Source organism: Pithys albifrons, chromosome 1, assembly GCF_047495875.1.
Source record: "Pithys albifrons albifrons isolate INPA30051 chromosome 1, PitAlb_v1, whole genome shotgun sequence".
In the NCBI taxonomy this organism is placed as follows: domain Eukaryota; kingdom Metazoa; phylum Chordata; class Aves; order Passeriformes; family Thamnophilidae; genus Pithys; species Pithys albifrons.
Window position 1 is genome coordinate 87,340,335 of NC_092458.1, and position 25,143 is coordinate 87,365,477.

Consider the following 25,143-nt stretch of genomic DNA (forward strand, 5'->3'; position numbering starts at 1 on the left):
TTCCGCCCGCCCGCCCGCCCGGCGGCCCCGCGCGCCGGCGCCCTCAGCGCTTCCGGTAGGCGCGCGCGCGCCCGGCCCCCGCCCCGACCCCCGCCGGCCGCGGCCGCTCCGCCCGAGCCCCCGCCGAGGGGAGCCCTGCCCTGCCCTGCCCTGCCCTGCTCTGCCCTGCCCTGCCCTGCTCTGCCCTGCCCTGCCCTGCCCTGCCCCGCCCCGCCCTGCCCCGCCGCCGCTCCGTCTGCCCGCGAAGCTACCGATGACACCGTTCCGTCCCGTTCCGCGACCCGGAAGCGTCGAGGCGCGTCCCGCCCCCTGACCCGGAAGCGCCTCGCCGCTGCTCTTTCCGGTGAAGAGGCCGCCGCCGCCGCCGGAGCCGGACCGGGGCCGCCGCTGGGGGGGAGCCCGGTAACCTGCGGGGCGGCGGGACCGCGGGCGGGGGGCCGGGTGCGGGACTTCCGGGACCGGCGCGATCCGGAAGCGGAAATGGAGGAGGGTTGTCGGTCTGTCCGTCCGTCCGTCCGTCCCGGTGTCGGGGGCTCCGCCGCGGGGCAGCCGCGCTCCGTGCCGGCCCCGCCCTCGGCCGCCCCGGGGGGAGGTGGGTGCGGGCCCCGCGGCGCGGGGTGAGCCCGTCCCTCTCATGGCCGTGTCCGCGGCCGCTCCATGCGGGACCCCGCGCCCCCCGTAACCCAGGCGGTTTGTTTGCAGAGCCGGCCCTGGAAGGAGGAGAAATGCAAGAGGAGGGAGAGTGAGAGGGGTAAGGAGCTCCCGGAGCTGCGTGAGTGACCCCCGCCCCTGCCCCGGGTGTCCCGCCGGGTGGGACGGGAGGGCTCGGGCCGCGGGGCCCGGAGCGGGGGGCTGGGGGGCCTTCGAGCCCCGGGGCGCGGGAGAAGGGATTGGATTGAGCGCCTGGAAGGAGCTGAGGCGCAGGGTTTGCCCTCTGCTAGGCACCTGTTCCAGCAGAGGCTCAGCGGGTCGGGGTGGAGGCTGTGCATGTTCCCAGGGTATGGCACCAAAGTTCTGTCTCTGGGGTGCGGGTTTGGGATCCAGGGCTTTGTGGGGCACATTCGGGCTGTCCCTGGTGTGTGTTCAGATGCACTTGTTGTAAAGGTGTAGCAGCGCCCAAACTTTCTGGCGCTCGTGAGTTTCCAGTTTTTGTTTTGATCTGACAGCCTGCGTGGCCTTCAGTGTCCTTGGTATTTTGATGCAATTAATCCTAAAAGCTCCTTGTTATTGAACAAAGATGTTGGACACATGTAAAAAACACTGTAAATCGATCCTGAGTGTCACACTTGGAGCATCTTGTTGACTGAAAACTCTGCTCCAAACAGAAAATAAAAGTCAGGTATCTGGAGAATAATGAAAACCATGTTATAAGTCAACCTTTAAATAAATACGTGCTTATCCAACCTTGATTGTGCTTTCCAGAAACAGCCTCTACCTCACCGTGTACTTGCACGTGCTTTTATCTGTCTGTTTATGATTAAAGTGGTGACCTGCCAAGAAGTATAAATCAAGCACGTTAAGTATGTGATTCTGTGAGATGTAAACTCCAGATCCCTTGTCCCTTGTGAGTTCTCTGGTTCACTGAGTTGTTTATTTGGTGTTTGTGCCTTTGTGGTCTGTACATAGAAAGTGTTTTTGGTTTACATCAGGAGGGTACGTTGACATCTGTCTGATACTAGACTGGTGAATAGGAAGAAGGTTCCATCTCTGGCCTGTTTGTGGAAGCTGGGATGATGAAGGCACTGCAGTGGGAACGTGCTGTGGTACAGGGTTGAAGCTCCAGCCCATGTCTGGTAGTTATAGAGCAATTGGAAGGGTTTCGTGCAGAGTTCTGGTAAAGTAAGTGTGAGCAGCGTCGAAGTGGGGGCTGCAAATAGGGGTGCATGTTTCCAAAATACCCTTTAGCCCAGGGGAGGGGCAGCTGTGGGTACAAGGACACTGGTTTGGTGGAGGAATCTTCCCTTTGTTTCTGCCTTTGGAAGACTGGCTTGCTGGTGAAATTGCATGAAAGCTTCAACTCTTACACCATTTCTTCTTTTCCTCCACATTCTTATAACTCCATCACATTTCTGCCCTTCAAGCCAGAAGTTTTGAGGCCTGGTCATCCACTTGAGTGTGAAGGTTTTTGGATGGGGAGGTGGATTCTAAGAGAGTTTACAGAGTGTAGCCATCTTTTGAAGAATCAACAGCTCGCAGACTGAGCAAACAAAACATGAGATGCTCTGTGGAGTTCTGGTAGTGGGACTAGATGGAGACTGAGACTGATGGAGACTGAGTGCCCTGACCTTGGCTAGTCTGGATTTTGGAATCTGGAAATGAACTTGCCTTTCATTCCTTGTGCTCTTTAAATAAGAAAGTTGTTGTGAGATTTTTGCTTAGATTGGCATCTTTCTGTTTGACTCCTGAAGTTTGCAGTTGAATCCAAGGGAGTCTTGGACAACTACAAAGTTTTTTTGGAAAATGCATCTGATTGTTGTATAAGACTTCATGTTTTTAGAGAATCAGGTTCACTTTGATGTTTTTGATGTGAAAGCTTACTAAGTAAGGACTTGCTTATTTTAAAAACAAAACCAAAACCAAGCAAACCCCCCACAGTTAAAAATTCCAAACAAAATACCCCTCTTGATTCAGGTGGTACTCACTCGCCAAGAATGTGTTATCTCTTCATGTGTGCCCATCCCGTGGAAGAAAAAAAGTCATGTAATTAAGTGCTACATGCACAGGGCCTGGCTGTGGGCAGCGTACTCAATAATTAATTGGGCTCAGAAAAGAAAGCAGAGGAAGGCAGGTAAGAGTCTTGCCCCACCAGGCTCTGATTGAATCCCAGCAGGGTAAACCCAGGGTAGTTCAGTCAGGCAGCGAGCAGTCCGACTGCCTGCCACCAACATAAGGTAAATCATTTATCCTTAAGTGTCTTTATTGGTTGATTCACAGTGAGTGAGTGAGGCAGGAATATCTGGCCTTGCTGTTGCATGAGCAATTCATAAAAACAAAATTAACAGGTAATTTGGTTCATTTAAATTCTGCTTCTCTACACAGAGGAAAATTATCTTTGCATTTTGGCTCACACGCAGCAATTCCACATATATTTATTCTGCCCTGATGTACTTCAGTAAAGTAAGTGTTCCATGTACTTGGAGCAAACCTCTGAGCTTCCCTCATGATTGAGGTGGGCCCTTCAGAAACCATACTGGTTCATTAATTAGGTTTCTGACCCAGCAATAGGAGTGGGACGGTTTTCAGGCAGCTGCATGAGAAACCTGCAGCAGTTGCTTTCTCTGCCTGGTGTACTCTGGGCATAGTTTTTACCACATGTGTTTTACTCACCAGTTTTGTCATATTTGCTCAGGAATAGGTGTATGTTCTGCTTCAGGAAATACTCTTTTCTTAATTTCTTTAGATTTTGAGTAGCGTTTTTGCAAGTGTAACAGACTTTGTCCACTAATGCTATTGCACAGGGAATGGAGGGATTAGAAGGAAAGTGCTTCTTCAGGCAGGTGTTCCTAAAGAGATTACACCTCTGTGTTCAGGAGGCTCTGTCTTGATGTCTAACTGGTCCTCTCCATTCATGGAGAGTTGAAGTGAAGCAGTGGGCACTTGGCTGAGGACAGTCCTACAGAATCTCATCCCAAAGGTGGGAATGAAATGGGCAATAGTGAGCCATGACATGATCTCACTTGGAAATAGGGTATCTCAGGAGCAGGGGAGACAAGTTATTTTCCCACTGCTTAGTCTCATTGGATGAGAGCAGGAATACTGAGTGATATTTCTGTGTTTCTTTCAGGAATGGGGCTGGGGTGGGCATCAGGAAGTTAGGAGCCCCAAGTTTGACTTCTTGGTCTGCTGTGACTGTCTGTTATCTTGGGCAAGTCTGTTTCCCTCTCTCTGCCTGTCTTTCTTCCTGTGTAACATAATGCTAATGTCCTCCTGCTGCATCTGGGTCCTTAGGGTTGAGCTGGGGTGGAGGAACAGGCAAGGTCCCAAATTCTCCCTGCTTGTGGGATCAGACTGTCAGTGACAGTGAAAAATTGTTTTCATGTGTAATTGTCTGGTTGAAGATGCACAGATTTCGTTTGTGCCATGTATTTGGGTGGTGGATAATTGGGAAAATTTGGACATGTTCTGGGTTTCTAGTCAGTCCTTATTTTGCATGGAAGACTACTGAGCAAGAGGCATTTGAGGCGGACCCAAGACCATGGGAATAGCAGATGCCTTTTTCCCCTGAAAATAATTTTTATTAATTGGGCAGATAGCTTAAAAGGGGGAAGAGACTGCTCAAGAATGACAGGGGAGATTAAGGAACTGTCACAGCATTAGACTGAGTCAGTTCCATGTTGGAGTCTCTTTGGGTTTAATGCATTTTTTTGTGTGTGTGTGTCTGTCTGTCTTCCTTATCCTCCATTACTTTTCCCTTCCCCCTTCCTCTTCCCCCCTGTGCCCAGCTAGGATGGAAGAATCTCATTTCAACTCCTCCCCGTACTTCTGGCCAGCAGTGCCCACTGTCTCGGGACAGGTAAGATCTTCCAACCTCTTATGTTGGTCTTGTTTCCTGTTGGAAGCCCGTGCATGATATAAGTGTTTCTGTTGCATTTTTTGCTCAGCCGAATGCTGGGCAAAGCTGTGCCAGGGAGTTCTAAAATCTCTTCTTTCCCCCTGTTTAGATTGAGAACACCATGTTTATTAACAAGATGAAGGAGCAGCTGTTGCCCGCAGAGAAGGGCTGCAGCCTGGCTCCCCCCCACTACCCTGCCTTGCTGACAGTTCCCACCTCTGTGGCCCTGCCCACCGGCATCTCCATGGACTCGGACACCAAGCCAGAGCAGCTGACACCACACAGCCAAGCCCCTGTGACTCAGAACATCACCGTGGTACCAGTGCAGTCTGCTGGGCTCATGACAGCAGGTAGGGCACTCCAGAGTCTTCAGCAGCATGTGAAGGAGACTCTGGAATAGGGAAACAGGAAGTCCTGGAGAATGCTGGTGTTCTGGGCTGTAAATTATTCCTAGCCTTTCTGATGGGGTGGATTGCTTTGGCATGATTTCTCTGTGAATCCTCTTTATCAAAGTTTGACTTCCAGCAGTAGAGACTGGGAATGCATTGGGAGGGGAAGTTCTGTTTGCATTGTAGTCAAAAGTAGGTGCTCCTGTGGGATAAGGAGGTTAGGCATAATTGGAGCTGTAATGGCTGACTTCCTCCATCTTCCCTTGTTTGCAGGTCCTGGTCTGGTGATAACTTCCCCGTCAGGTTCCCTGGTGACCACAGCCGCCTCTGCCCAAACTTTTCCCATCTCAGCTCCCATGATTGTCTCTGCGCTACCCCCCGGCTCCCAGGCTGCCCTCCAGGTGGTTCCAGACCTGTCCAAGAAAGGGACAACCGCCCTCACTGAAGGTGGTGGGGGTGGTGGGGGTGGGGGAGTTGCCCCCAAACCACCCCGGGGCCGGAAGAAGAAGCGATTGCAGGAGTCGGGGCTGCCAGAGATGAGCGACCCCTTTGTGCTGACAAACGAGGATGATGAGGACCAGCACAAGGATGGCAAGACATACAGGTGGGAAGAGGAGTTAAACCTTGGCTGTAACGCTGCTTGGGGATGGGGGTGTGTTTAACCCTTTGGAGAGTTATATGGGGAAGAAGAGATCTCTTGCCTTTTTCCTAGAGAGTCCCTGAGTGGAGAATCTTTAAGCTGCCAAAAGGGTTGTTTTCTTTCTAATCAGGAATGTTTGCAAACTGGTGGATTGACCCAAAACTAAGGATCTCCTCAGTGGACAGCCTTGATTTCCTGAATATATAGTTGTTAATGTTACTAGGTTAGTTAATGACCAGAATGTTACAGAGGCTGAACAGTGTCCTTGGTGCCACAGCCAGGTAGTAAAGCTGGAATACTGTGGAATGTAGGGCTGTCTGTGCAGCTGGAGCACTTCTGGTGTAGCTGAGAGCCCCAGTGCACCTGAGTGCTTCTCTATTAGGACTCCAGTCTGTCCAGTGTAAGGACCACAAACAGGAGGCACACAGAGCAAGAAGTGAACTGTGGTGTTTGTTCCTGTGTGCATTGCCCCATGTGATCTATTTCAGCATCCCAAACAAAACGGGAAAAAAGTGTGTTTCTGACTAAGCTCTAAGGGTGTTTCTAAACTCTAAGTGTATTGTGTAAGAGGGAGGAGAGTTCTGAGCCCTGGGGTTGGGTTTCTGAGCTTGGAGGGATGTGGCTTAATTTTACAAATGATGGGAAAGGCAGAGACGAGCTAGGAAGGAATAATTAAATGAGAGGATAAGGAGCGTGGGTGTTTGAGAGAAGGTGGGAACCAGGCGGGTACTGGGAGGGGGCACTGGGAGGGACTGAGGGTTGCTGGGAAGGATTGGAGGGCACTGGGAACAGAGCAGACAAGTGGTGGGGAGGAAATGTGCTGGTCTGTGTTAGGTGGGAAGCAGGAGCACTTACAGGTGATTCAGAGATAGGTGGTTCTGACAGATGATTACGATAAGTAATAGGCGAAGTAGTAGCCAAATGGAAACAGAAATAGAAGATGGTCCCTTGGTCTTCTCACTTCCCTACAATGTGCCCAAAATCCTGTCTCAAACAGTTTAGTTTCCTTTTTACCATCCTAGATGCTCTGGGGTTTTTTTGGTACAGATTTAGTTATGTTTCTGGAATTAAGCCATAGCAATATGAAGGCATCTACACAGGATCAGTGCATCCACCTCAGGCACTGTTTCACTTTTAATTATAGCATTTTTTAAATGTTTACATTTTTAATCAATACAGTTAAATGGGTACAAAACCAGAGCTTGGATCAGCCTTTTTATTCTCTTACCCAATGTCCCAGTTCTTCCACTTTGAAAATATAATCAGCGTATGGTGGTGAGGGGTGGGAGTGTTGGGTAGCTTGCTATTTGTAATACCACCATTTATTTTGGGCCATAGCCACAGTTCCACACTTCTCAAGCTGCTTACAGTCTGGGTTGCTAATTAGGTTGTTAAATATGTATTTACAGGGGACACAAATTGGCAGTGAACACTAGAATTAAAGCTGAACCAAGGCTTTAATTATAGTTCCTTGTTTACTCATAAGTTTGGAAAAAAAATGTCCAAGACCAGGTGGGGTGACTCAGCAGAAACTTTACGAACATGCATAGTCTGTGTAACAGCTCATGAAGAAGACTTTGCAGGGAAAAAATGAATGAGTTTATGTGTAGGAACATGTAATCAGGAAGACTTCCTGTTGCTATGTTTATTCTTAGTATGGTACCTCTGCCTCTTCCTCCAGCCCCCAACCCAAGCAGGCCTTCCTCTGAGCAGTGCTAAGGTGTGGTATCAGTAAGTTGAGGTTTATTGAATCATAGAATCACAGAATCAATTGGGTTGGAAAAGAGCTCCGAGATCATCAAGTCCAACCCTTGGTCCAACTCCAGTCCCTTTACCAGATCATGGCACTCAGTGCCACATCCAGTCTCAGTTTAAAAACCTCCAGGGATGGGGAATCCACCCCCTCTCTGGGCAGCCCATTCCAATGTCTGATTACTCTCTCTGCAAAGAATTTTTTTCTGATCTCCAATTTCCCCTGGCAGAGCTTGAGCCCGTGCCCCCTTGTCCTATTGCTGAGCGCCTGGGAAGACCATTAAGGAGAACTTCTGCCCTCCTTGGGATTTCCTCTTTGGCTGATATTTTCTATGTGCAAGTTTGGAACTAAAAATGATTGTTGAAAAAAAGAAAGGAAAATGCTATCTTGGAGCCGTGGGAGAGAAAACCTTTGTGAAATACAGTAACATATTGCTCCATAATATGCATATGAATAGACTTCCAAGTTAAAACTTCGAGGACTGCTGGATTCCTTCTGTATTCTAGAGGATGACTTCAGTAGTTCCTGTCACTACAGAATGCAGACATATCCCAGCTAAATTAAGACTGTGGGTGAGGTTCCTCTACTCCTGTTCCCTTCTCAGGCTGGAGGAGGACTTGCTTGTGGTATTCATATGACTACATTTGTATGATTTCACTGATTCCTACGATGAGAGAGACACTGAGAATAATCTACTCAGATGCCTGGAAGGAGTTGTATTATATTGATCAATGTGCCTTTTATTTTTTTCACACCCAAGTCCTAAACCCTGGGATTATTTTGTCAAATTTAATTACTTTTTTGTTTTAAGTTTTCTTTTTGAGCTCTGTGAGCTCTCTTGTCATGATTGTCTAGGTATGTGGCTAATACCCATAACTCCTGACTCCTAGAGCGATGATAAAGACAGAGTAAGGCCTTGAATAGGAAGCACAACCAGGCAGGTGTGGAAGGAACTGAAGCACAAAGCTTGACATGTATATTGCAGCTTATCCCATTCTCTACTAAATGTAGGGATTCCTGCTCCAGCAAATGGCAGCTCTTTGGCTGCTGTTTCATCTGTAGTGATTTACTAGGCTGCTGTGAAAGCTGTGCAAGACTCTTTGTGACTAGTTTTTTCTTTGTAAGAAAGGGCATGAGGCTTTTGCTAATGATGGCATTACTTGCGGGTCTTGGACTTCTAGCCTTAGGATTAGTTCAGCAGAGTCCTTGGTGCTTTGGTTTGTGCTATTAGAAGAATGTTTGCACCTGCAAGGGACAGCATCTAACCCAGTCCTGTGAAGCATTTTCCATCATGAGTAATGTCACTTCAGTCTTGTCTGGACTCGTTGTCAGCTCTTTGTTAATCTTCCTTGACATCTTTGTAGAATTCACTTTTCCTGTGAAAAATGAGATCAGCATCAACAGTCTCTCTAGTAAGATGTGAAGTGTGAAGCACGTGGCTGCTTCTCAGTGCTTTAAAAGGTGCTGAGGAGGAGCACAAACAGGTTCTGGATACAGTAGTGTTGTTTCTTAGTACTGTTGTGGTGCCTGTACCTGCGTGCTTTTAGGAGTCTGTGATGTGATCAGAGAACAAGACTGATGAAGTGGTTCAGCTTCTCTGGGCCAGATCATAAATTCTGCTTCTCGGACAGTTCTCTAAATAGTTCCTTCTTTGCAAGAGGAAAAGAGCTCTCTATAGGTGTTGCCTGGTTCCCATATTAAGTTGTAAAATCTAGGACAAATACCAGTTTATAGTGTGGAATGGTTTTGCAGGCTGTGCTTTGGAGCCTCAGACAGCAACAGAAAGGTTGTAGGCTTGAGAAGGGCCTTGCCATCATAGTGTGATTGACAAGCTGTCCCCCACCTCAAGCTCTGAGTGTCTCTGCTTTCACTGGGGAACAGCAGGGTGTTTGGGAGACAGGAAGCAGCTGAAGGACATAGGAAGCTGCTGAGATGAGTCCAAGGTGCACAAGTGAACAGAAGCCTTAGCAAGGTGAACTGTAGAAGGTGAGGAAGCCAAATGGAGGCCCTCATTAGTGAAAAAATCAGGTACTCAAGGGGAGCCAGTGGTTTGAGTACAGCAGGTAGGGAATGTTCTCAGACATGTCTCATTTAAAGGGTTTTTTCTGCCCTGGGCTGGATTTAGCCTTGCTGTTTGGTGAACTTGCAATGGTTTTGAATAGACTTTGAAATCTGGCTTTTGTAAGCCACGTATGTCTGTGAAAATACTGTTGAATTTGGTTAGTTGTAAACTTGGAAAAAATCTGTTGAGCTTGCTCTGAGATGCTTTATAATTTGGTGGTTGAAATATGTGAAGGTTCTATCTCCTTTGACATTTCTTGAGGCTTCCATGACTGCATGCACTGACCAGACTGCCCACAGGAAGGATAAATACACTCCAACTTCTCTCAGTTTCTGTGTGAGGCTGGACTGTATGTGTGCTCTCTGCAGCCACAGGCACTTCTAGGCTGGCACTGAAGGGCCAAGCATGCTTTTGCTTCAGTCACCACTGTTCCTCCTCCTGCTTCAGAAGGGAGCCTCTAGTGCCCAGTGTGGACAGTAATGTCCCTGCTTTGATGATGAGAAAGGGAAGGGAGGAGAAGATACCACTTGGTTCAAATGTAGTAGGGGTGAGAATGAGATATGTGCAGGAACTGGAACTGCTTGTGTTGAGGAAGTCTGTAAACCTGTGAGCAGAGAAGGGAATCACGAAGGAGGAGAGAAAAAAGGCAAGAGACTACAAGATAGGGAATGCAGCAGAGAATGGAGAGCCTCTTTGCAAAGGAAAAATAGGAGAGGTATCTATGTATGGCCAGACTTGGCAAACGCAGATTTGGGCAGGGCTCTCCCCACGTGCCCTTCCAGCCTGCGCAGTGGATTTTTTAGGTGAGGCACAGCGTGCACAGAACTGGCCCCACTGTTTCAGTCCTGAGGTGCATTTGCCACGGCCAAGCGAGCTTGGACAGTGACAGGGAAGTCCTCGGGACTGTCACAGCACCCGGTACTGACCGGGGCTGACCCTGCTGAGCCTCCGAGATGTGACGGGATGGGATGGCAGGGAGGCATTGAACTGCCAGGGAACAGTCCTACTGAGACTGGAACTCAGGTCCTTGGGATTTGGAGTCCAGAGTGCTCTCCTTTGCACCACAGGACCACTCCCTAATAGGAGAGGTTGCACAGGGATAAGCTACGAAGGGCCAAGACTGAGGGGAGGAAGAAAGAACCAGGTCTGTGCTCAGTGCTGGAAAATGAGGAGATACCTGAACTGTCAGAACACAGGGTTAAGAGTATGGGATGTGAAGAGTCAAATAGAAGCGTGGGGGAGAGGAGTGAAATGTTAGGGAATTGAGGGAATGAAACAGGGAGGAGCCCCTGCAGTAAAGGATAAAGGGGCGAGGGCATGTGGGTAAAGAGCTTGGGCCCTGGTCTTGGTGCAGGAGAGAGGGGATTGCTATAGGCTAGAAGGCTAAGGGCAAAAGGGGAATTAAGTTTGAAGTGTCAGGCAGAAAGTTTGACCACATTCCCTCCAAAGCTTAGAAATACTAAACCCAATGTTTCTAAATTTTGGCATGTCTTTGAGGTCAGCACAAAAATATGACCTACTCTGGCAAAGAACCTCATCTCCCTCTAAGGCCAGAAGAAGGTGACACACTATCGTTGCTGTCATTTGTCATCCCGGCTGCAGTGGCAGAGGTCTATGCAGGGGATCTTAAGATTGCTGATGACCAGCGTGGGTGTCAGTTCGATGCCACATGTTGGAATTTCTGTTTCCTTTTTTAACAAGTGGTTCCGTGAGCAGCGGAACTAACGAAGCCTGGTTTCCAGCGGCTCTCTCCTGTGTGGATTCTCTGATGTCTAATCAAGGGTGAGCTCACTAGCCTTTCCCTCAGCAGAGGGCTCCAAGAGAGCCTCTCTTCTTTCTCCAGCTGCGTATTTTTGAGACTTGTATAAACTTTTAAGATCCTTATCCCGTTTCCAGATTGGTTGAAATTGGCTTATGATCTCAAAACTCTAAGAAGGACAGGTGCACACGCACATCTACAGATACACACACAGTTTGTACATATAAGCTTTGCTTTGTATATGAATACAGTGCTTGGAGGTTAGAAAATAACAGAATTAGACTGGCTATGCACCTCAGGGTATAGTAAGGTAAAAAGTTGGGTTATATCAGCATCCCTGCTGCTGATATGTTTTAACTGTGTGTGTGTGCTTGCATGTACATGCTCTCACTTGGCAGCAGAAAATTCATAAGAAAGGTTCTGCAGTCATGAAGTTTAATTTTGGCAAGTTACTTGCGTGTTAATGGAATGGTGTGTGTGTGGGAGTGAAGGGGACAGTTACAATTTCATCTGGGTAGAGAGAACTTTGAAACTATTTTGTTGCACATCTTATCTGATCACACCTTAATTTGGCCCTGTTGAGTCAATGCACTTTTGATACCATCCTTGATTAGTTATGGGTAGATGATGGCCTGTCAGTCCTGCATGCTTACTCAGACAGCCTGAAAGGAATGTTGTATTAAAATAAGGTAAAATGCATTGACATGGGGTTGTGGAATTGAGATGGATGGTTTGGAGAAGGCCTTTGACTGCCGGTATAACAAACTGTAGATAATGTTTGCCTCTGCCTCAGATTGCTATGGTGTCCTGCAGCCATGTAGTTCAGACCTGCAGGTAATCTTGCCTTGAAGTGTCTGCAAATATGAATCATAGAATCGATTGGGTTGGAAAAGACCTCTGAGATCATCAAGTCCAACCCTTGGTCCAACTCCAGTCCCTTTACCAGATCATGGCACTCAGTGCCACGTCCAGTCTCAGTTGAAAAACCTCCAGGGATGGGGAATCCACCACCTCTCTGGGCAGCCCATTCCAATGCCTGATTACTCTCTCTGGAAAGAACTTTTTCTGATCTCCAGCTTAAATTTCCCCTGGCAGAGCTTAAGCCCGTGCCCCCTTGTCCTATTGCTGAGTGCCTGGGAGAAGAGACCAACCCCCACCTGGCTAGAACTTCCCATCAGGTAGTTCTAGACAGTGCTGAGGTCACCTCTGAGCCTCCTGTTCTCCAGGCTAAACAACCCCAGCTCCCTCAGCCTCTCCCCATAGGACTTGTGCTCCAGTCCCTTCACCAGCCTTGTTGGCTGGTAGTCTAGTCTTCTGTCACAGGCTACCAATGACCACAAAGAGTTATCCTGAAATAATTAACATTTGGTCTTCCCAAAGCTGTAATCTCAAGTACCATTGAATAGTCCTGTGTTACAGGTCAGACCCTGTGTTGCTTTGCAAAAGGGTTGCATCTCATAGCATGGACATTGTATGGGCTGTGATGTGAATGTAGTCAGCAATAGGACAAGGGGGCATGGGTTCAAGCTCTGCCAGGGGAAATTTAAGTTGGAGATTAGAAGAAAATTCTTTCCAGAGAGAGTAATCAGGCATTGGAATGGGCTGCCCAGAGAGGTGGTGGATTCCCCATCCCTGGAGGTTTTTCAACTGAGACTGGACGTGGCACTGAGTGCCATGATCTGGTAAAGGGACTGGAGTTGGACCAAGGGTTGGACTTGATGATCTCAGAGGTCTTTTCCAACCCAATCGATTCTATGATTCTAATATGAATTTTCCTTTAAAGGAAAAAAGTGCTCACAGGTATTGGTTTGGCCACTCAAAATTAGTGGGTCTGTCTCTCTTACTGTGTTTCACTCCCTTCTCTTACAAAAAGCAAAAGAAGTACGTTGTGGGAATGGATGAGTGTTTACAAAGCACTGATATCTCTCTGGTGGGTACAACAGATGAGTGATTCTTCTTCATGAGTTGGAATTGCATGTGGTTGACAAAGCTTGAGGCTGTTCACAGAGCGGTGATACAGAAAAGTGAACGCTTGTTTGTTAAATGTCTGTCTGTGCAACATAATAACGATGCAGTTCTGTGCAAACTGTCAGTGAAGCTGTATGAAAATGCACCTGCACTGTGAGCCAAATTATGGTGACAGGGATGACCTCAATCCTGGTGCTTCCAAATTTGCTATAGTGCTTTCTAATGGGCCTTTTGTATTCCTTTAATTGTAGCTTTTGCATGTTATCACTATATTAGGAAACACCTTACTGTGTTTTGTTGTTTTGTTGGTCTTTTGTGCTAATGGTAACTGATTTCAGAAATTGGTAGACAGCGTCTTAGGCTTGATATTCAGTGATTTGAAGGTCAGCAAGAAAGTTGAAGAAAACAAGAAAGTCTTGGCTGATAACTTAAAAATGAAAGCAATTCTGGTGGATAGCTGAAAGAAAAAAAAAGGGGGGGATCTTTATATGGTTGTTAAATAGGAATTATTCAGGCAAAATGTATTTTAATACAGCCAATGGAAGAATTAGCCTTTTTGGTAATACTGAGTGACTTCTTCAGCAGTCAGGGATTGAGGTCCAGGTGTTTGGGCACAGTGGAAAACATTATCAAACAGAATTCTTTTGTTGGATACTACTGAGTGTCTTTGATCTAAAGATAAGGAATATGTAGGAACAGTATCCTGGAAAGCAATGACTGTGAAAAAGACTTTTAGGAATTAAGTGAAATCATGAAAGCTCCTAGTGCAAAACTGTGACAGAAAAGAGAAAGTGCAAATGTGGAAAGCATAAATGATGGAGTGATTAGAAGGAGACAGGCAATTTGTGAAGTATGCTGAAATACCACAGAATTCTGGGTCTGGCATTTTTAAGGTCATTTGGAAAATGGACAAAATGCGGGAATGCCCTCAAATCTGAGAACTAAGAAAGTGGCATGTGATGAGAGCATTTAAAAACACTTTCTGCCTTGCCAGGAGAGTGTGCATTTCTGCAGCTCTGTCAAGCCATCAGGTGAGTGAAGGACTGTGGAAATAAGTTGACTGAGACCTCTGAGCGAGCTGATAGATTTGATACACGTGCCAGTTGTGCAGATGGGCGTTGGTCTCTTCTCCCAGGCACTCAGCAATAGGACAAGGGGGCACGGGCTCAAGCTCTGCCAGGGGAAATTGAAGTTGGAGATCAGAAAAAAATTCTTTACAGTAGAGAGAGTAATCAGGCATTGGAATGGGCTGCCCAGAGAGGGGGTGGATTCCCCATCCCTGGAGTTTTTTAAACTGAGATTGGATGTGGCACTGAGTGCCATGATCTGGTAAAGGGACTGGAGTTGGACCAAGGGTTGGACTTGATGGTCTCGGAGGTCTTTTCCAACCCAATCAATTCCATGATTGTGTTCTATGATTGTTACGTGTAAGTGCAGCATTGACCTCTGAGTGGGAGCTGATGCTGGGTGTGCCATGGTGGAAGCAGAGGTACAATGCACATGCTTTCTTTTGGCATCTTTGTATTTCCTGGCTTTACTTAGGAGTTACCCAAGTTTTCTACCTGTGTTGCTTGGATGTTAGTTTTGTGTCCTTTCCCCCACCTCTTCGACATATTAACAAGAAAATGTTTAACTTCAGCTTTAAAACAAACAAACAGGGGAATGCGAGGGTTAAGTTTGCATTTATCATGAGCTGTGCATCCATTATTATGCTATGCTTGCATTAGTTATTTCATTAACTCTGCATTGCAAAGCCAGTACATTTGTTTCCTTGCTAAACAAAATGCTGACTCTGACAGCCTAAACTTACTCTTATCACCTAGTTTAACTTCAGACCTTCCTGTTTTGATTCTTACTTTAACTTGTGGTCTGACTTGTATTTGTAGCCTGGCAGAAGGAGCAAGGACTCAATTAACTTGTAAGACTAATCTCGGTAGATACCAGGAATTTGAACTCTCAGAGCCATGTAAAAGCTTACATAGTTTTCACAACTGTGATACTGACTAATTAAGCACTTGGTTGAAAAAGGCTGTTAATCCATGTCAGGCAAAGTTTACTATGAGCTAGTATTTCAGATGGTATTTTATCTCCTAACAGCATCTGATGAATGAGGCAGAACATTCCATGAAAAGTGGAAAAAACCACAGCGCTGTGTGCTACAGAGTTGTAGTCCAGTTGCTATAAGCATCATTCTTTTTTATGACTCACCATGATGACTTCCATATGGGAGAAGAATTAGAATTGTACATCCACCTTTTTCTAGCTTTTCATGATTTTTGAGGGTGTTTCTGTCTAACATGAATGTTCTCTGAATGTCTCACTTTTACTTCCCTGCAGATTCGCTATAAAAAGAAAGCACGATAAACATTGGGAGAGGTTGCTTTTGATCTCTGGCATATGGCTGAATGCTAATCTAACTATTGATATGAACCTCTGGTTATTAAGAATATTTTCTCCAAGGCTGTCTGATTTGCAGAGCCATAACAGGCAGCTGCAGGGATGTTGTGTCACGCTATCAATGGGAATGCTGCAGTCATTTCTGTTACTTGCACTCAGAAAGAACACAGTGAAAGGAGTGGTAGTTTAGAAGCACAGTGGGGAGACAATATTAAAAATGGATATTAAATGGAAGGAGGGGGGGAAGTCAATTATTTCATGTAGTGTTTCATTCATGCTTAGCGAGGAGCACTCCCTACTTTTCTCCTCCCCAACCAGGAGAATTTCACTGGAGTAGAATACTGAAATGCTGCTAATGTCAGATTGGATGTTCTCATTATCTATATAGATTTAACATTTTTGAGTCCATATTTGCCCACTAGAGGGCTGATTGCATCTTCCCCTTTAATATTTGATGTTGTCTGAGGCGGAATGCAAAGACCTTAATTAAATGGATCATTTGCTCCCTTGAAAAAACCTGATAACCACACAAAATAAAACTCTAAAATGCAGCTTTCTGCTATATTCCAGGGCTTTTTTAACTCATAAGGCTCATGAATTTGTTAATGCTACATAACATTCTTGCTCTCTCAGTGTTGATGCTAATTAGATGATTAGAAAATGATTTCTTGCAAGATTTTCTTTTAAAATGTTGTTTCAAAACCAGTATCAGAATGTCTCTTGCTGTTAAATTCAGACAGCATGTGTTTGTTTGTTTATTTTGGGGGTTTGTTTGGGTTTTTTTTCTAGAGTTGTTTTTGCTAACAGTCAGTTTTATGCAAGTGCTGGTGAGGTTTTGAAATACCTTCTTTGTAATTTTATTTTGAAAAAAGAAAAGGATGTGTCTCTTCATTAAAGTTTATTTTAAGGAATTTCTGACCTGAAGGCATATACCTCACAAAGCAAATAAATAAAGGATGCACAGAGGTTATGGAAAATAAAGCAGATGGCTTTGTGGCGCTGCAGAGTTAATGCACGGGACTACTTTGACTTGATGGAATGGTAAAGTTCATGAGTTTTTCAGATCAGAATAGACTATTTAAAATATAGAGTCCTATGTCCAGCACAGACGAGAATAGTGCCCAGCATGCTATTTAAACTGGAGCAAAACCTTTAGAAGGGTATTTCTCTCAGAAAGGTAGCTGGATTCTCAAAATACTGATTATAAGGGCCACGTCATTGAGACCCTGCTATAACCTCTGAGCATTGTTCCAAAGATGCATTATTCTCTTGGTTGGAAAAAGCCTATTTCCTCTTAGGTTTCTTTACTTCTAGTGTCAGTTATTGTTTCTCATAATACCTTCCTTTGCTCATAAAACAAACCCCTGGTAATTGATATTTTTCTCCTTAGATTTATCTGGGTATTGACCAAGTTATCTTTCAGGCTTTACTCCAAACCCAGACAGGAGCTGGTGAATCTTTGCTGCAAAGCCAGTTTTCCACGTGCCATCGTTCTTTACGTTTGCTGAGCCTGTCTGAGTTTTTCAGTAATTGTTGACAACATGGACTTCAGAATTAGACATGCTGTTGCAAGAGCAGTCACTCCACTACTGTTTCCAAAAATGATAACCTGCTATTCCCCTTTGTTTTGGTGAGCCATATTAGCACAGCATCACACTGGGAGCTTGTTCTCAGTTGGAGAGTTCCTTATCAGAGGAGCAGTGTTGTGGAACCGGGTTCAGTTGAGAGTGATGGAATTCAGCATCTGCTGAGAAGGACCTTGATAGAAGTCATGAGAGGGATATGCTACAATTGCTGCTTGCATTAGCAGGGAACTGGACTTGGTGACTCAAAGGTATTTTTTAGTTCAGTATTCACCTCAAAGTTATTTCTAGTGTTGCTGCTTTCAAGGATGGGCAGTCCTGTGGTGTAAAGGAGAGCATTCTGGACTCTGAATCCCAAGGTCCTGAGTTCCAGTCTCAGTGGGACCGTCCCCTGGCAGTTCAATGCCTCCCTGCCATCCCATCCTGTCACATCTCGGAGGCTCAGCAGGGTCAGCCCCGGTTAGTACCGGGGGCTGTGACAGTCCCGAGGACTTCCCTGTCACTGTCCAAGCTCGCTCGGCCGTGGCAAATGGACCTCAGGACTGAAACGGTGGGGGCCAGTTCTGTGCACGCTGTGCCTCACCTAAAACATCCACTGTGCAGGCTGGAAGGGCACATGGGGAGAGCCCTGCCCAAATCTGTGTTCGTGAGGTTTGGCCGTACATACACACATACTTTCAAGGATACACAATCGTCATCCTGTAAGTATGACCTGATAACTGCAAAATACATATGCTGTATTTAAGTCTACCATTTTGGAAAGTCTGGAACAAACTGCACAAATGTTTGGAGATTGTTTGGTTTATAAACCAAGAGCTACTTTGTTAAAAAGATAATTCTGATGCTCCCTTAACAGATGTAGGAATAAACAGCCAAATTGCTTCTGTTTGTTGATTCCAGGAGGGATTGGTGTGTGTGTGAGGAGGGATTTATGTAAGGATGTATTTAGCTTGCGTGTTCTGTTGGGGTTTGCAATTAAAATGGATTAAGAGAAAGGTGAAGGCAGGACATGTGGGAACAACTGTTAGAGATGATAATGACTGTGAAAGAACGATGGTGAAGAGGAACAAAATGTTAGGGCAGGTGTGTGTTGAAGTGCTTGGTGGGGAGGAATGGCTTCCAGCTAAATGGCTTGGAATCAAGCTGTGGCTTGGAAGGGCCTGTGGAAGTTCAGGTAGGTGCTGGATAAGTACTGCCTACATTCTATGTGCTAATCAGCCTGCACACTTCGTAAAGCTTCTGGCTCCAACATAAATAGTCACAACAGCAGATGTAGTGAAGTATCCTCCTTTGAGGAAATGGATGTGGGGAGGAGCAGAACTACCTCTCTGTGGCTTGTAATACCTGCAGAGATTTTTGTTGCTGAGCAGTTCTGTAAACGCTTGTCAAACCAGAGGAAATTCCCAGACAAAAATGCTGTGAAGGTTGAGTTCGTGTTAACCAGACTTCCTCTGGGTGGCAATTCTTGTCTCAGATATGACCATGGAAGTTACATGTGCAGGTTCAATTTTGTCTTTAATTGAAAAGTCTGCAAATGTAAAACCTAATTTGAGATAAACCTCAAGTCTTCTGCTTGGCTGACACACATTTCGGGGTGGGGGAGAGGAAGGGGATAGGCCAGTAACTTGAGTGCAACTTCTGTATCTCTGTCAAATTAACAACCAAAAAAGCTTTTACCGTCATGAATTGTAAAACAGCGTGAGCTTCTCTGAAGAGCCTGGTGTTGTGGTGGAGGAACAGTTTTTAACAGCAGCATCCATAGCAGAGATGCCAACTGCTTCTTCCTGTTCAAAGATTCTGTGTGTTACCAAATACGTTTCTGATCATTATGGGAACAGATGGATCCAAACTCCCAGGCAAAACATTTTGCATCACATCAGTAAGACTGAAATGATGAAAGCCCATTAGACCAATGAAATATACCACATTTGATATCCAGAGTATCTTTGTGAGATCCACTAGGAAAGCAGCACTGTTATTCTCAGCATTTTGTATTCTAAATTCTCGAGTGTCTTCTCCAAAAATTGAAACAGAGTTAAGTGGGTTTGGTCATAATTGCTTTTGCAGACTTGGCAGTACATGGAATTAACTTCTATTATGAAGAGGAATCTTAACCTGGGATTTCCAGCTTTTCCAAGCTTTTTTTGACTGAAATAAATCTTAGATGAACAAAGTGGGATTTTTGTCTGGGAATTATTCCTGTCCCCTTAGGATTGGTAAATTTTTGAAGTGGTGCCCTGTCTCTCTTGCAAAGCCTAATAAATTGGCCCCCTGGTTATTCCAAGACCTTTGGTTGTCTGCCTGCAAGGTTTTGTTTGGTCAGTTCTGCCAGTTCCTAGCTTAAGTTTGTCCCCCTGGGACTGGAGCACTCGCAGCTGAGCAGTGTCCTATGTGAAACCTCCCCAGAACCACATAGTGCGAAAATATCCCTTCTTCGCTTGGTGTGGAAGATCCCATCCAGTTAGAGGTGATCCACACCAGGGCTTATGCCCGTGTGACACTGTCTCTTCCCCTCGCCCCGGTCCCAGGTGCCGGATGTGTTCGCTGACCTTCTACTCCAAGTCGGAGATGCAGATCCACTCCAAGTCCCACACGGAGACAAAGCCACACAAGTGTCCTCACTGCTCCAAGAGCTTCGCCAACAGCTCCTACCTGGCCCAGCACATTCGCATCCATTCAGGGGCCAAGCCCTACACGTGCAGCTACTGCCAGAAGGCCTTTCGCCAGCTCTCCCACCTGCAGCAGCACACACGGTAAGGGCCGGAGGAGGCTGGGGGCCCTCTGCACTGCATGTTGCCGTCATCCCAGCATGCTGTGAGCGCCCTCAGTGGGTGACTGCCTGGGGAGACCTTGCTGGTTTTCACAGGCTGGTTAGGTCTTGAACACAACAAATCGCCAGTAACAGCATCCGCCACGTGAGACTTTGCCCTGGCTGTGAGGGGCTGGGTGTGCTCAGAGGCTGGTCCTGCTCAGCCTGCGGGGCATCTGCAGTGGAGTGATATTTTCTGAGAGGAGGTAGGGCTGGTTGTGTCAGAATGAGAGTAGTGTTGGCATAGGAGAACTGTTCCCTGTCACCCCAGTGTAGTTCTGCCAAACATCTCAAGTCCAGGCTTGCAGCCCCCTGCTATTTCAGTTGTAGGCTTTCCACACACAGGTCTGCCAATGCCCCTCAGTCCAAGCTCTATAGTTCCTCTCTCTGGATCCTCCCCCGGTGCAGACAGACCATGGTCTCTTGAATGCAAGGGGAGCACAGTTTGAGATCAAGTGAGCTCATGCCATGTGTGGAGTTCCTCCATGTAGCAGATAGCGTGGTGCTGTCCCACCCCCTTTGTGCCCTCATTCCATCAGCACTAGCCAGGTGGCGGTCATGTCCAACTGCTGCTGCTCCTCCTCCTCTTCGGCAGGATCCACTCCAAGCTCCACACAGCGATTGTCAAGCCGCACAAGTGTCCTCACTGCTCCAAGAGCTTCGCCAACACATCCTACCTGGCCCAGCACCTCCGCATCCACTCGGGGGCCAAGCCCTACACCTGTCGCTACTGCCAGAAGGCCTTTCGCCAGCTCTCCCACCTGCAGCAGCACACACGGTAAGGGCCAGAGGAAGCTGGGGGCCTGGCCCTGGCCCCCCCGCGCTGCCGGCATGCACCTGTGGAGCACGCGCGCCAAGCATGCGGGGGGCGGGCGGGGGATGCGGCCGGCAGCGCCCTCCGGAGGAGGTGACCCACCAGAGTGGACGGAGCGGAGGCTGCACAGGAGACACTGACCACATCAGGGCTGAGGTGGGCACGTGCTGTCCCTGGGGATCCTTGGTCTTGCACCGCGGGTGACACAGAGAGAGAGAGCGATAGAGAGAGAGGCATTGGCTGTAGGGGATCCCAGCCTGGCACCACGGGGGTTGGACTGAGTGTGTGGAAGCTTATCCTGGCATTGCAGGGGGACAGGGACAGATTAACACTGCAGGTGATCTCACCCCGTTATGTGAAGTAAAAAGTGTTGGAGTGTCTGTCCCTGAGAAGGAACAGAGCTCTTTTTTGATGCTGTGAAAGCAAGAGAACAGACTCCTCTTGGTCATTTGGAACTTCTGAGCTTGAAGCAGGGAGCCTGGACCTCCAGACCCCTTTCCAACATGTTTTCAGGTGGCCTATGTGCTGAGCTGGCCAGTTGTTCATTCATAAGCTCTTGCTCCTCAGTCCAAGTCACTCTCTGAAATCTGCTTGACTGTGTGTCTTCTCTAACTTCTAGCTGGACATGGGAGCTGGGCAGAGCTCTCTTTGTCCAGATGGAACAGCATCTGGAGGCAACATCAGCCCCTTACCTGCTCTCCTGAGTGTCTGTGAGATCTGATCACAGCAGCAGGCCATGGCAGTCTGCCCTGCCTGCCTGCTCACTGCCTCCCATTTGTGCTCTTCCTCCTCAACAGTATCCACACCGGGGACCGACCCTACAAATGTGCTCACCCTGGGTGTGAAAAGGCTTTCACCCAGCTTTCCAACCTGCAGGTAAGGGGCTGGGCACGTCTGGCTTGCCATTATGAGTGGCAAGGATGCCAGTGGTGGAGGAGGTGGAAGAATTGGGGGATCTGGGAGGAGAGTGAAAGAATTCACAAAAGCCTTGGGCGCAGGAGAGATTCCTGACTTCTGTGGCAGTAGAAACCCAAAGAAGTCACATAAATGGTTGCATTATGTAAAATGTAAACTTGATTTGAAAGCAGTGAGACCTTGGTAAAGTTCCTTCCATCTGTTCTGCGGTTTTCTAACTTAGCTGGAGCAAGACTTTTGCAGTGTTACGCTGGATAAAGTCCGAGTATTTGGTTGGGGTTTTTGTTTGTTTTACAACTAAATGGAGCATGGAGGGGTAGGGATTTAAGGAAGCAGAGATGGTGTGTTCTGTTGCAGTATCCTGGAGAAGGGGAATTGTAGGGTGTGCCAAATAGCAAAGAGCTTTAAACAGCTGCAACCAGTTAAAGCAAATCCTGCCCTGAAGGTATCAGATGCAGGAAGCAAATGTGCAGGGAGGCAGAAGAGGAGAGACTAAGAAAAGATTGCAGAAGAGTTGCATGAAAACTGAGAAGACTGGGGTTGTGAAGTGTTAGGAGTCTCTGCCATTCAAATGCCTAGTATGCCTGGGAAGAAAGGGCACGTGTGGGGAAGATGTGGCGGGCTGGGGAGAGAAGCTCTGTCCCCTATGCTAGGAGCCAGCCATACCTTCCTCAGCAGCTGGGAGCCTAGGGAGTTTGGGACCTGGCTGGAGGTCAGAGGTAAAGCCATCTCCAGTACTAATACTCGCTTCCTTCCTCATGCTTGCTTTCCTCTTCCTCCCTGCTGCTGCCACCCAGTCCCACAGACGGCAGCACAACAAAGATAAACCTTTCAAGTGCCACAACTGCCACCGTGCGTACACGGATGCTGCCTCGTTGGAGGTACACCTGGCTACGCACACGGTGAAACACGCCAAGGTCTACACCTGCTCCATCTGCAGCCGGGCCTACACCTCGGTGAGTGTTTGCTGCCCTCGGGGGTGGCAGAGGTGGACATGCTTCCCAGGGAGCATCTCCTCTGGATGCAATGGAAGCAGCCCCCTGAGTTGTCATGTCCCTCCCTGTTGGTCTTGGCTTTTGTGAGCATTGTTCTCTGCTCTCACACCATTATTCCCGTTGCAGGAGACGTACCTGATGAAGCACATGCGGAAACACAACATCCCTGACCCCCAGCAGCAGGTGGTTCAGGCACAAGCCCAGGCCTCACAGCAGCAGCAGCAGCACTTCCAGCCACAGGGTGGGGGGGCAGCAGGGGGCCCTTCTGGAGACACTAACCAACCCAACCCTCCCCCCCAGTGCTCCTTTGACCTGACTCCTTACAAGACTTCAGAGCATCACAAGGACATCTGCCTCACTGTCAGCACCAGCACCATCCAAGTGGAGCACCTCTCCAGCTCCTAGAGAGACCTCAACCCAGGGAGCAGAACGCCTCTTGTGCATAGCCTGTGCCCAGGGGCACCGCCTGTGCAGTGGCCCTCCTCGTGCAACAGTCTCCGGCCTCTCCTCCTACAACAGCCTCTTCTGGCCGTGTAACCCTGTTCATGGCAGCCCCTTGAACGACAGCCTGTCTCAAGGGGGTGCTCCTTCTGTGCAGCAGCCTGCCTGGTAGGAGGATGCTTCCTTGTGCAAGAGCCCCTTTCCTGTGCTGGGATCACTTCCTCATGCAAGAGCCCCTCCTTTCAAACCCAAAGAAAGGCCCCTATTTTGCCTTCTCTTTCACTGTAGGATGCATATGAAGGGGGGTTGCGTGTTGCAACACGCATGGTGGATGGGATGGAGAGACGGCCCTTGTACATACAGGGGCTTGGACACATGTTTTCAGCAGGCCACGGAAGAATGTGGCAGGGTTCACAGCTGGATGGGGTTCTTTGAGGATTGCCTTGAGTGTCTAAGAGAGAAATATCCATTCCTGTCCCTCCTGCTTGTGAAAGGGAGGAGGGGTCGCTCGTCCTGCCCCAAGGACTGGATGGGAGAAACCTTCACCCCAGTGGAGGGGGGAGAGGTGAGGCACATTCTCTGGGATGGACAGGTGCCTACACTGCCCAAGGGCTGTGGAGTATTGCATTCTTTCTCTTCTCCTGGTGAAGAGCAATAGAGAGGAGTCTGTCTGAACTGGCTGCTGCCTCTCTCTCCCAGCTGTCTGAGCAGCACAATGGCCAAGGCCCTGTAGGAATGTGGGTTCCTGCTCATTGCTCTTCCTGCCTGTTGTGGATGATATCCTAGCAGCTTGTACTCCTCCTCCTCTCCCTCCTGCTTTTCCCCCCTCTCCTCAGGCCTGCAGGCATCAACAACAAACCAAAAAGCAACTGGAGGGAGGGTAAGAGACTGCCAAAATAATCATCACCCTTCTCTCTACTCCCTTTTCTGTAAGATGGAATGACAGCAATTTTAACACTCACACACCTGTCTTGCCCTCAGTTTCCGAAAGGGAAAGAGGAGGACGAGGAGGAGGAATAGACCAGTCTTTTCAAGGAGCCAGCAGGAGGCAGGGAAAGGCTAGCTTCTGCTCACCCCCACCAGAGCGTGCTCCCAGGCTCCCTCTTGCCAAGACGGGCTGGACTCACACGGCAGTGGTGGCCTCTTCTGGACCCTGGTCGCGGGAGAGAATCCCCAAAAGGTGGACAGTGGAGAGAAGGGGATGAAGATCCCCACAGAGAGACCAATCTAATGAGAAGGGGGAGCCAACATGAATAAACTGAAGGCCCCTTGAATTTATATATATATATATATATAAATATCTATTCCCCACCCCTGGCCCGCTCTGTCCTTGCTGTAACTGTTTCTATCTCTGTGTTTATAAAACGCATTATCCTGGCGAATTTTTATTTTCAATCTTTGTTTGTTTTTCCCTTTCTCTTCGTCTTAAATTCTTCTTCCCTCCTTTTTTTTTTTATTGGTCCACATGACTGCTAGTCTTGTGTGTCACTTGTTAGTTTCTTTGGATCGTGGAGGCTGACTCGGACGAGAATGAGAAGGCAAGGGAAAAAGCATGTTGTTGGGTTTTAAAATCAGTCACCCACCCAAAAGCCTATAGAATCCCAGACTTCTGTATGAACAACCAATAGGGGCTTCTATTTTTTTTTTAACCATCCTGTATGGAAATAAATTGGTGTAAAAGGCTCCTTGAAGGTGCTACTGTGAGCACCCTGCCCCTGTGACGTGTGTTCCTTCCCCCTGCACCAGAGCACTGCACGAGCATCCATGTCCTGAGCAACTGTGTGGGCGGATGCGAGGGCAGCACATCCCTGCCTTTGGGCAGTTTGCAGTTTGCACAAGGAAAGCAAGGAGCTCTGCACCTGTGGAGCCTGTGGCAGAAACTTTTTCTCTATGTTTAGTCACCAGGGCTGGCTGCAAGCGGTTGGAGTGTTTTGTAGATGCATAGGTTAGGCTAGAAGAAGCTGTCTGCTTTGCCTCCTGCACTTCATGGGTGACATTTCAATCCATTCATCCTGTAGTGAGCACCGAGAACTAATGTGTATTTGAACTATGTGTTGACCAAATCT

General features: G+C 47.7%; 1 protein-coding gene across 7 annotated transcripts; it reads left to right on the forward strand.

Annotated features, from left to right (window-relative positions):
• ZNF384 (zinc finger protein 384) lies at nt 1-24,781 on the forward strand. Of its 7 annotated transcripts, none has more exons than XM_071559073.1 (11): nt 1-402; nt 703-772; nt 1,650-1,839; nt 4,447-4,513; nt 4,662-4,902; nt 5,215-5,545; nt 19,632-19,856; nt 20,508-20,690; nt 21,524-21,602; nt 22,439-22,597; nt 22,763-24,781. In XM_071559073.1, the coding sequence occupies exons 3-11, from the start codon at nt 1,787-1,789 to the stop codon at nt 23,039-23,041; spliced, it is 1,617 nt and encodes a 538-aa protein (XP_071415174.1). In that variant the 5' UTR covers nt 1-402; nt 703-772; nt 1,650-1,786; the 3' UTR covers nt 23,042-24,781. The 7 variants fall into 7 exon arrangements, with proteins under 7 accessions (XP_071415174.1, XP_071415194.1, XP_071415164.1 ...); XM_071559093.1 differs by having other exon boundaries at nt 703-751; nt 4,443-4,513; XM_071559063.1 differs by having other exon boundaries at nt 703-751.
• Nucleotides 24,782-25,143: the final 362 nt, after the last annotated feature.

Bases quoted from the DNA above. Each gene is read 5' to 3' on its own strand.
- ZNF384 (XM_071559073.1), top strand. From the start codon at position 1,787: ATGTCTGGTAGTTATAGAGCAATTGGAAGGGTTTCGTGCAGAGTTCTG. The intron at 20,691-21,523 runs GTAAGGGCCAGA...CCTCCTCAACAG, and splicing joins CACCTGCAGCAGCACACACG to TATCCACACCGGGGACCGAC. The intron at 21,603-22,438 runs GTAAGGGGCTGG...GCTGCCACCCAG, and splicing joins CCCAGCTTTCCAACCTGCAG to TCCCACAGACGGCAGCACAA.